Below are 12470 nucleotides of genomic sequence, written 5' to 3' on the forward strand. Positions count from 1 at the left end.
CGCCCTCTTGTGGTTAGTGATAGAAATTAATTGTCCACAGACTGAAAGTCAATAATTAGAATAATAATATTTTTATTATATGACGGTGGCGGGCTGCATAAAAATGATGAACGGGCTTCATGTGGCCCCTGGGCCGCGTGTTGAGTAGCCCTGCTACAGGTGATGATAATCTGCTGTACAAACCACCGGTGGGCTCATCTGTGTGGAAGCGACGGTACACACGGCTGACGAATGAATCTTTATTTCTCCTACCGACTGTACAAAAATAATCATCTGCAGCTCGTCATCGTCTCTGCGTCTCCAACCTCCTGTAGCCTACGACTGAACCTGTAGGTGACGTCACCACTATCCACAGGCGGTTCTAGGGGGTGGCAGCTGCCACCCTAGTTGCCACCCTAATTGTATGCAATGAAATATTATAAATATTGTTTTGAAAAACGATGATGATAAATGTTGCGGATATTTCTCCATAGTTGATGTTTTACGCACCAATTCAGAATTCACTCCTCCTCGCCACCCCTCTAAATAAAGAAAAAATGGTCGCACCCACCATGCAGGCTGGACTCCAGTCTGACAGGACGGTGGTGGTGCCTGTTCCTCCCGCCAGTCCACTGGCAGTGACAGTCCGGTAAGTTCCTGTTGCTCTATGTTGAAAATGTTCTTACAAGTTTGACAGTGTGAAATACACTCCTGATCAAAATCTTAAGACCAGTTGAGAAATTGCAAGAATTTACATTTTGCACTGTTGGATCTTAAGAAGGTTCTAAGTAGAGCTTCAAAATGCAAAAAGAAGAAATGAGAGTGAGACCAAAAAAAAAAAATTGAGTAAGAAATTTATTGCAAACAACCATTAAACTGAAATAGGCTGTTCATCAGCTGATCAGAAGTTTAAGACCACAGCCTTTAAAAGCCCTAACCCTAACCCCAGGGTTAGGGTTAGGGCTTTCGTGCTAAGCACGTGCCCAAGCACGATTGCCCCCGGTATGCACGTCATCACGTTGAAATATGACACAGGCATGGCCCAACGTCATTATAAATCATTATACACTACTCACAAAAAGTTAGGGATATTCGGCTTTCGGGTGAAATTTCAGGATGAACCTAAAATGCATTATAACCTTTCCAGGTGAACTTAATGTGACCTTCTGTAAACTTTTGAATGCACATGTCCAACTGTTCAATGTTTCAGTACTTTTTGCACAAGTTGCTGTTCTCTAACAAGGAGCTTAACGGCAAAATTCACATCAGGTGTTTGATCCATGAATCGACCAATAAATTTCCTGGTTCAATTAGAATTGGTATTTAAACAGTCCTCCTCATTATGCTGTTCACATTTTGACATCATGAGACCAAGACGACACCTAACAATTGATCAGCAGCACCTCGCCATTGCGAGGCTTCAAACAGGATGTTCTCAGACAGAAGCCGGAGCGGCACCTGTCAGATCCGGCAGACCGGGTGACCGGGTGGCCGCACACCGCGCGGTGCCGCGGCCAGTGCCGGCCGGTGCCGACGCGGTGCCGGCCAGCACCAGGTCTGCCGGATCTCCGCACACAGACTGCTGTACTTTCATTATAAACCCACTTTTGTTTATACGCGGTTCCAGCAGCACAACAGACAGCCACACAGACAACATGGTTGATTGATTGCGCAACGCGGCCATTCGCCGGTAATCAAGCTGCACATTAAACAGTTTTGCAGAGGCAGGAGGAAAATTGCATGATTTACGTCCGCGCACTGCGTGCGTGACCGTGCATGTGCTCGTGTATGCGCCCGTACCATGCAGAAGCAATACGGGAAAATCCCGGCCAAAACGGGATACTTGACAGGTATGGCATGGCATATGTTAGATAGACGGATGGACGGATGCAGAGGAGGGGAGATGCTCCGGGTGTTTGCAGTAAAACGCGGCACAGCTGAGCGACTCTCTCCTCGTGCAGCTGAAAATAATACAGCAATGTGTTGAACCTTGTGTTTTTTACCTTGAACCTTGATGTTGAAATGAAAATGTACTTTTGAATAATTAAGTATTTTTAAAAGAGATTACTTTTACTCAAGTAAAACATTTGACTGGCTACTTCCACTGGCAGAGCAGTAAAATTTGACCAGGAGGATCTCCACTTTAAAGTCATGGGCTTCCATGCTGACGTGTGTGTGTGTGTGTGTGTGTGTGTGTGTGTGTGTGTGTGTGTGTGTGTGTGTGTGTGTGTGTGTGTGTGTGTGTGTGTGTGTGTGTGTGTGTTGTTTTCTCGCGTTGTGACTTTTATTTTACCAAAACAAAACAAAACGAGCCACATGATGATGAACTTTGAGGACACGTGGTTACTCGGGGAACGTGAACGCTGCGTGACGTCAGGGGGTGAAAGCCGGAAGTGGTACACCTTGCTGGCAGGGAACAGGAGCGCGAGGAGCGGACAGGTAAACAGGATGTTCCTGGGTCGGGAAGCTTCTTCTGGGTTTGTGTGTTTGTGAGGAACACGGCGGAGCTCTGTGCGAAGTGCTGGGTTTGTCCTGCCGAGCGGGACGTCCTGCCGGCTAACAGCTAACGGCTAACAGCTAACGGCTAACAGCTAGCCGCGTTAAGCTAGCCGCAGCTAGCCACGAGCAGACCGGAAATACAGCGATTTTGGTTTAAGTTTAACCGACACAAATGGCAGAAAAACAGATTAAGAACTGCTAAAGACTGGTTTTAACTGTTGCAGAGAATGTGTTGTGGAAAAATACCTCCAAAAGATGCGGATAAGAAAAAAAGTTGCTATCTAGCACATTCCAAAGGGTTTTATTTTGAAAGAAATGACCGGAAGTGCTGTGGTTGTTGGTTGACTTGACGCGCGCGGCTCAGGGTCACAACATTGAAATACTAAAGAGGTAAACACGGAGTGTGTGTGTGTGTGTGTGTGTGTGTGTGTGTGTGTGTGTGTGTGTGTGTGTGTGTGTGTGTGTGTGTGTGTGTGTGTTAGCCCACAGGGAAGCATTAATATATTCTGTTGTGTTCTGTTGTGTTCTGTTCAGTTGCAGCTTCGCAAATGAAATAAAACTGAGTTTCCGCCTCAGTAAAAGCTTCAGTGCGTGTTTTGGACAGAATATCACACCAGAGGCCTGTACCATAAAGCTGGATTTCAGCTTAGTGAGCTAACTTCAGGCTTAACCCTGGCTTTTCTGTACCATAAAGGTGGCTTACTTTTTATCGGGCTGCGTTGCCGTGGTAACGTATGCTGAACACCTAACCTGCTCCGGAGCAGGTTAAGTTCAGGATAAGAGCTCAGCAGGTAGAAAAGCCCCACCTACTGACCAATCAGCTCTCTGGGAAAATGGCCTGCCCATTTTCCCTTTCTTCTTCTTTTATAAAATTAAAATTAATACATTTTACAATTCTTCTTGTATTTTTTGTTTGTTTGTTTGTTTGTTTGTTTTTTGTTTCTCATGACTGCACTGTCCAACCAAAAATTGATCTTGTAGACTGATGTAGCCTAATGTTTTTTTTTTTTTTTTTTTTTTTTAATGTTTATGAAAATAAATTAGGGGAATTTAATTCAGAGGGTTAAATAAAAGTTTGATAAAATACACGCCAGCCTCTGGGCTCCTTTAGGTTTCCATTAGTTTGCTCATATTTAGTATTTAGGGAGTCTGCCCTGAGAAGTCCACATGAGAGTTGATGCTAAATGTTTTACTGTCTTTAAGTGACAGTGAAATAATATTTTAACCAGCAGAATAATCACGAGGCGTTAGATGCTTTATAAAATGAAATATCAAAACCAGTTGAATCAAAGTGACGATTCTGACGAAACTCAAACTGAAGGCAGCGGTCCAGCGAGGGTCGCCCCTCACTGTGAGAGAGGGCCAGTTCCTCTGCGGGAGTGTATGGCTGAGTGGGAGACACATTCATTTATTGAACACGCACGTTACTGTAGTCAGTTCTACTCGTGCCGTCATGGTGTGGAAGTCAGATTATAATCCCACTAATTTACGCATTGACACAGACGGCGATTTTTTGCCAGCTTTTGGCAGCTGCAACTGTGTTGCTTTTTGCCTGGATTATTGATTTATATTCCTCGTATTTATTAATGATTATTGTCTACTCCTCGGTTGTGACGTGTGCAGCTCGGGTAGATTTTTCCATGTCTGCGATTGGTCGCATGCAGCAAACTCCGCCCTTTTTATGTGAGCGCGCACAGATCTAGATTGGAAAGCCTGGGTTGAATTAGCGAGTTGATAGCTGGCTTTATGGTACCGAAAATCCTGAGTGCTGATGTCTCGTTAAGTGAAGCCAGATAAGTAAGAGAAAGCCCGACTATGTTAATCCAGCTTTATGGTACAGGCCTCTGGATGTTTCTGACAGGTGTCTGGATAGCGATACGACAGACAATATGACTGTGGGTTCACACTTATTAGAAATTTTAAGTGTAAAAACAATGAAAATGAAGCCTTCTTCAAAACAGCATGTTAATACCAACGGGACATGAAAATGCAGTGACTTCATAAAGTATTTTATTTATTATTTTATTGATCAGAACAGACCGATCAGTGTCTCAGGCTAACCCTACGTTTGATATTGTTCTTCTTTTTGCCTTTTGAGATATTAATACGTTGCATGTTCATGTAGAGATAATAATTTGATAATGATATCTTGTTCAGCCTTAATATATAGATGTATGTACACACACACTGTCCCCAGTCTGTCCAGTCTAACCAGTTCAGCTCAGCTGATCTGCCATAAACTCTGCCTTTTATCAAAGTGTATAATGTTCAGTTTGTGTTGACGTTGTGCAGAATGTGTCTCTTTAATTCTGTGTTTATTACTGAGGTTGTAGTTTGCAGAGGTCTGCTACTGGACTGCATTATACTGAGAGGGGTTTCTGATTTTCTGTCCTCCCTGTTTATATACATGAGTGAGGACAGAATATTGGAAACAGCTGTCAGTAAAGTGCAGCACTAACTATGAGCTCAATGCCAAACACAGAAGTGAATGAACACCTCTGTTACCGTGACAACAAGACAAGCTGAGCATTACAGCAGGAGAGGAAACTGTATGGCACAACAGCTGGACTGGATTAGATTAGATTATACAGGTGGAGTTGATGAAGTGGACACTGAGTTGGATATGAATACTACATGTACACTGACACTATAGAACATACTCAAATTAATTTAGCTTCTGACCAGCTAACAGAACCCGTGGGAAGTCAATAAATAGACATTAAATTATTGGTTATAGAGAAAATACAGATTATTTGTTGTTTAATATACAGATGATTTTTAAAGGCTTGATATTGAGGCGCTGGATATTGTTGCATCATGGATTTGTCGTTCCTGCAGGGATGCCGGTGCTGTGACGTGTGACCTGAAGCCGGGCGTCATGCAGATCCTGGTGGCCAAGCTGCTGTGCCTGCTGGGAGTTCTGGTGCTCATGCTGGCCGGCGTGCTGGTGCCGGTGCGCCTCCTGCTGGTCGACAGCGACAAGGCCCAGAGGTACAGGAAGCCTCTGGCGCTCTGCAACTCGTTTGGCGGCGGCGTGTTTCTGGCCACCTGCTTCAACGCCCTGCTGCCCGCTGTCAGAGACAAGGTACAGCCAGATAATGGATGGATCACATTCACTGTTGATGTCATTATAAGATTATTATTTTGTTTGTTTTATTTATTTATTGTTATTTTATTCAATTTATAAAGGACAGTGTGCACCTTCATTAGCTTAACATAAAACAGTCAACACAGTAAAACAAACATTAAAACGATTAACACAGTAAAACAAACATTAAAATAAACAGACCTACACCTATCACATACCAATACACACAACATAAGCACTACAAGCAGGCGCGTGTGTGTTCTGCATGCTATATGGCCGATGTCACAGACCACACCATGCCATACACACATAAATAAACAAGCTAAACATTCCTAATGGAAAGTGCAGTGTAAAAATGCCAGTTAGGTAGTAGAAATTATGATTGCATACTTAAAGTGCCAATGTAGAATGCTTGTAAACCTATTAGCATCATAATGTAAAGTGCCATTGCAGAATATTAAAGTCATGAGGTTATTGATATCATCAGATGTTATTGCAGATATTTTAAATACCAACCATGGTAGTTCAGAACTACAGAGTTACAATGAGGAAATACCAACAATGATAATAGACAAATACAAGATGGTTCTTGTAAGGCAGCACATATAACAGTTAGAAAAACAAAAAAACAAAAAACAAAACAAAACAAAACAAAACAAACAAAAAAAAAAAACAGAGGGAGGGGAGGGGCTCCGTCCTGACGCTGCGCTCTGTGTCTCCTCAGGTGGACGACGTGTTCAAGCAGCTGAAGATCACCGCCGACTATCCGCTGGCCGAGACGATGATGATGCTCGGCTTCTTCCTCACCGTCTTCGTCGAGCAGGCCGTCCTCACCTTCCGCAAGGAGAAGCCGTCCTTCATCGACCTGGAGACGTTCAACGCCGGCGGCTCCGAGGCCGGCAGCGACTCCGAGTACGACACGCCCTTCATCTCGCCGGCACGCGGCTCGCCGGCGGGTCACCAGCACGGCCACTTCAGCCCGGCCGAGCTGGCGGGGGCGGGGCCTCTGCGGCTGGCCAGCCTCGTCCTCGCCCTCTCCGCCCACTCGGCGTTCGAGGGACTGGCGCTCGGCCTGCAGGACGACGGCGCCAAGCTGGGCGGGCTGTTCCTGGGCGTGGCCGTGCACGAGACGCTGGCGGCCGTGGCGCTCGGCGTGAGCGTGGCCAAGGCCGCCCTGCCCATGAGGGACGCCGTCAAGCTGGCCGTCGCCGTCAGCCTCATGATCCCGCTTGGCATCGGCGTGGGCATGGGCATCGAGTCGGCGCAGACGCTGGCGGGCAGCGTGGTGTCGGCCGTGCTGCAGGGCCTCGCCGCCGGCACCTTCCTCTTCGTCACCTTCTTCGAGATTCTGTCGCGGGAACTGGAGGACAAGCAGGACCGGCTGCTCAAAGTGCTCTTCCTCATCCTGGGCTACGGCTCGCTGGCGGCGCTCGTCTTCATCAAATGGTCCGACTGACACCCGTTGATGATGTCACGGAGCGGAGCTGCAGTGGGCGGAGCTCAGACAAGCCAGAGGAAGACTGCTAACGTCTCCAGATCCCAGCTGCAGACTCATCGCATCGCCAAATAATCAATAATCACATAATCGAATCATGAAAAAATGTCGTTCCTGCAGGATCCACGGACGTTGACATCTCGCTTTTCTTTTTGTGAACAGAAACTATTTATTTCTCCTGAAATAATTTAATATTAGCTGATAATGACTGGGGTTTTTCCTTCCCTGCTGGGCGCTGAGGCTGCAGTGCCACAGCGTGTTAGGGCCCCTAGAGCCGGACGAGAGGGGCTCGTATTCAGAGAAATAAATTCAGAGAAAAAACTAAGAATTGGCGAGATTGAAGTTGTAAATTTAAAAGAAAAAACTCACAAATTTATGAGAAGAAAACTCTGAAAATGAGTGTCTTGCTTTGTTCTGAATCAGCCCAAGTCACAGCAGTGTCTCTTCAAAGTCCAGATGCTGAGGAGGAGATTGTGATTCTGGGCTCAGATCAGCAGGATCTCCTTGTTCCTGAATCCCACGTCAGAGTAGAATCTGCTGAGGGGATCAGCTGCAGGCCTCAGACACGGCCAGCAGGGGGCAGCACAGGTGGAGCTTCGGACAGAAAGAAAGATAAACTGTTTTCCAAGTTTTTATCTCAAGAAATTTGTGAGTTTTTTTTCTCATAAATGTACTGCTTTAATCTCAGATTTTTTTATTTCCTCATAATATTGCCCCCTTCCTCTGGCTCTGTCATTTTTTCCTTACAGCGGCCCTCATCCACCATTGTTTGTTTCCTTCCACGCTGGGCTGTTTGATTTTATCCCCTGGAGCTGGTGGGGTTTGTGTGATACAGAGGAGGATTAGGGCAACACACAATTTAAAAAAAAAAAAAAAAAAAGAAAAATAGAATTCTGGGATTAATGTCAGAGTTCAGCTTTTTCTGAGATTGTCAGAACTCTGATTTTATGTTATGTTATATTTTGTTGTTATTTTGTGGGCCAAATCCTGTGATGCGATGTGACGTGAGGGCAGTTTTGGATCTGGAACTCCTAAAACATCTTCTCATTAAATCAAGTTCCTTTTCTCCTTTTTAATGCATTAAACTCCAGGGGATCACAGAAAAAAACCCTTTAGTTTTGTGAGTTGAACCTGCATCTTTTTTTTTTTTTTTTACGCCCGCTAACATCCCGGTCCTGGATGTGAAGGAGCCGCCGGGTCGGATCAGTCTGTCAGCGACTTTCGTTCATGTTTTGAAGGTAAAACGGAGTTAACTCTGGTTAATTCCTCATGTTTAGGCCTTATTACTGAACCTGCTACCAGCATCAGAGACTCATTCATCCAGAACCAGAAAATGTTTAGAAGCTGCTTTTTTTCCTTCTGTGTTCATTCTGTCCTGAGGTTCAGATTAGTGTATGAACTGCTGCTGTTTTCTACAGGTTCATGGAGCCATAAAGCCCCGAATAAAAACACTGGAACCCTTTACGACGTGGTTGAGATGTCCACCTTTATCTATATTTTTGACTTTTTTTTTTTTTATATATATAGTTGTGCGTGTGTTGATATTGTGATCTTAGCAGTAGTTTTGTATTTTTTGACAGTGTGTCGTCTGTCTCAGTTTGTGTTTTCAGGAACACTTTCTCTTTGGTGGAAACGTGTAAGAGGAACTTTAAATTAAAGCTTTTACACTTGGCCGGTGCTTCCTCTCGTGGTGAATGGGTTGTCTTTCAGCTTTTTGTCATGCGAGCTTTACGTAAGCAGGTGAGGAGTCTGTTGTTCCAGTCGGACCGGACGGAGACGCCGCAGACGTTAAAGTTGCCTCGAGACATTTGATTAAACAACATTCAGAATCGTGTGTGCTGCAGAGACGTCATGCATTCACTTGAAACAACAAAAAAAACCTGATTGTTTTTTCATATATTATAAGTTGTGTCTCGTCTCAGAATCCCAGCAGAGACGACGAGCTGGATTTCCTGTCCCAGCTCTTAACTTGACTCTAGTTTTAATCCAGACAGTCTTTGAGTAACACAGATGGTATGGTTTTTCAGTTGTGTATGAGGATATCACTGTGTGCAGTTTGGGTCAGGAACTCCTTGAAACATCTCATTAAATCAAGTTCCTTTTCTCATTAAAAACCAGCGGATCAGAGAAAAAATGCAAAAAAATCTCTAAATGCGTTCTGAAGTTTTTTCATGTGTAAAGAATGTGCCAATGTGCACCTGGAATCCGTGTGTGCGTAATCATGTTGATAAATATGAAAAACGTGTGCACGTATTTACAGATTCATGTATTCATGTACAGGTGTATGTCTGCACTGACCTCTGGAGGTGGTGAATTCATTCCACAGGTTTGCAACCATTTGAGTTTTTTCTTCATAAAATTACAATTTTAATCTCAGAATTTGAGTTTTTCTTGTAAATTTGCCACTTTAATCTCAGAGAATATCCACTTTTTTCTTGGATATCTGTGATTTTAATCTCGCCCCTCCCTTAGCGCTGTATTTTTTCTCCCTACCTTGGCCCTAATACTCCGTCGTGCAGCGTAACCCTCAGTGTCATTTGAGTTATTTGTGCCGCCTCGACCTGCTGGTTGAATGAACATCGCGGCCGCTTCCTGTTCCTGCTCACCGGCATCACGCCGGGTTCCGGCATAAAGCCAGCTTGTAGCAGGCAGGATGGGATTAGGACTGGATTTGGGTGCAGTCACAGGACAGGGTTTGATTGATTCTTGGCACACACATGCACCTAAATCCCATGTTGTGATCTTGACCTTTGGAGGCTGGTGAATTAATCCCACATGTTTACATGTGGGATCAGTTGTAATGTGATCAATAAGAGCTCGATCTGCAGATTACAGTGATGTGCGCTCTGCTCAACACTGAACTTTCTGATCTCTGAAGCTGCAGACCTCTCACTGGATCCACTCAAAGATTGTTAGTGCAGTGATGTACCACTCCTTTCAAAGTTGCCCAGGGTGCAAATTCCTGCAGCATCTGCCACCGGCACAGGTGCAGATACATGTCTGCAGTTTGTAGAAGCTTTTAGTCCGGCAGACACAGTGAGGTAAAATAAAAAAACTTCTGTGAAGCTACAAACTGAGAAAACAATGAAAACAAAGTAGAAAGGCAGATTTTTTTTTAATGAAAGGTGGAGAAACAAAACATGAGCATGTGGTGTTTATGTCTCAGATAAAACAACAAACTTGCATCCATTTGTCATAAAACTGGAAGCTGCTGCTTTCAAATTAGCAAGAAAATGGAGACGAAGTCACTACAAAGATACAATTAACCATATCTATCTATCTATACACACACACATACATAGATACATATATGTAGAGGAGAAGAGGAGAGGCTGCCATCCAGAAACCAATGCATATATCTGATTAACCATTAATGCTTTGAAAAGTCCATGTATGTATCTCAAAGCTCTGAAAAAAGCAAGAAGCTGGGGCAAAAACAAAGTTGTTTTCTGAAGGCCCAAACATGGTCGACCACAAAACCCGTGTAATTGTTTTTCCATTTTTGAGGGGCTGGCATGCCCACCAGTTATGATGTATGACAGATATTTTTGTATATTCTGAGAAAGCAGGTGGAGGTGTATTATCGTACCAAATTTCAGTTTCCTATGTGGTGTAGTTCCTGAGATACTGACACCTGAAAATGGAGGAAAAATAAGGACGCACCAAAATCGACATACTCCCCTCACTAAATTGGCCGTATCTCAAAAAGTTTCCATCCGAGCAAACTCAAATTTTACAGTGTGCCTATTGGATACATAAGGAACAACTGGTGAATTTTTCAGAATTTTTTGAGACCCAAGTGCGTGGGATGTCCTGAAAATTTGGTGAAATGACATGGAATGACCCAGTTGTGTTCGGGGTGGTTGCCAAGGTGTTGCTAGACGGTTGCTGTTGTCTTATAAGTGGTTACGAGGGCGTTGCTAGGCAGTTGCTATGGTGTTTTTTTTTTTGTGATCAAATATTTTATTTTATTTCTTCTTTTTTAGGACAGTTACAACATGAAACACCAGTAGCATTTGTTTCTCCAAAAAAAAAAAGACGAGAAAAAAAAAGAGATTATGCATATATGCTTATACATATGAACACCTTCACAATCACACATATGTAAATGCATACGCATACATACGTACATGCATACACACATGCAGTCGCAACGGTAACAGTAATTGTCATTAACCTCACCATCATCATTATCACTCCTACTATATGTGCATGTGCACATAAATATATACATACACATGCACATATGCACAAAACACAAACACATATCCGCACACACATATCTGAGCATGTACACGTGTATAACGTGTCACTGGCATTCCATGGGTACAGTGTCTCCATGTTGTGGGTGAAGTGAAAATGAAAGAGCAAGCAAGCTAGAAAGAGACAGTGTTCCATGAGTACCAAAAAAAAAAAAAAAAAAAGAAAAAAGAAAAATTCTTCATCTGTCATGTGATCGAGAGTGCATTAATAAGATAAAAAAGAAAAAAAAAATTAAGAAAAAACAGAAATAAAAACAGAAATAAATAACCCAACCCCCTCCCTGCCCCCAGGGCCATCAATCAACATCAACAACAGAAACAAAAACAAAAAAAGACAGAAAAATAGCATAATCATTCAAAATTATAGTCGCTCCTTCAATTTCTCAGCTGCCGACAACCATAAACTAATGTTAGATTCTTCAACTCCTGCCACCCTAGCAGTGGATACCTCCAGGTAAATTATATCTAGGTATGTCATGATCCAACTGCTTAAGGAAAGTTTATTGGGGTGTTTCCACCTTATGGCAAGCAACTTCTTGGCTGCCGTGAGGCCGGCAAGAATGAGTCTTTGGAGTTGTCTAGGTGCCGACAGCTGAGATATATCGTTCAGGAGTAAAATAATTGGGAGTGCAGGTATAGTTAAAGAAAATATATCGGACAATTGAGAGGACACATTTCTCCAAAAACACGCGACGGGTGGGCATTCCCAAAACATGTGGAGGAATGTGCCAGGGACACCAAGGGTGCACAAAGTACATTGCGGACCAGGCAGAAGACCCATCGCGTGCATTCTTCTAGGGGTCAAGTAGGTTCTGTGTGCATAATTCAGGTGTATTTGTTGGTGGTCTGGATTACGAGAAGATAAACAGATACTGTGCCAGACTGATCTCCAATTAAAATCAGGATCCAATTCTGGGACATCTCTCCTCCATGTTTTATCTAGGGAAAGATCCTTATAGGAGGACTCAAGTAGGAAGCCATAAAACTGAGAGACAAAACCCTTAGGTGCTACTCTGTTGTTAAAAAATCTGTGGAATGGGTGATGTTTTAGTGTTTTGTCCCACGGTACCCCATAAGCCTTCAGAGCTGTTCTGAGCTGTAAATAAAAGAAGAAGGATGTGCCAGGAAGATCATACCAGCAGTTGCT

General features: G+C 43.6%; 1 protein-coding gene across 1 annotated transcript; it reads left to right on the forward strand.

The window, feature by feature from the left end:
• The first annotated feature begins 2306 nt into the window (after positions 1-2306).
• LOC115358353 (zinc transporter ZIP3) lies at positions 2307-8744 on the forward strand. Its single transcript, XM_030050300.1, has 3 exons — positions 2307-2418; positions 5317-5563; positions 6291-8744. Exons 2-3 carry the CDS (start codon positions 5357-5359, stop codon positions 7020-7022), a joined length of 939 nt encoding a protein of 312 aa, XP_029906160.1. The 5' UTR covers positions 2307-2418; positions 5317-5356; the 3' UTR covers positions 7023-8744.
• The last annotated feature ends 3726 nt before the right edge of the window (positions 8745-12470 follow it).

The sequence above is a fragment of the Myripristis murdjan genome, chromosome 4 (assembly GCF_902150065.1).
Source record: "Myripristis murdjan chromosome 4, fMyrMur1.1, whole genome shotgun sequence".
Lineage (NCBI taxonomy): Eukaryota > Metazoa > Chordata > Actinopteri > Holocentriformes > Holocentridae > Myripristis > Myripristis murdjan.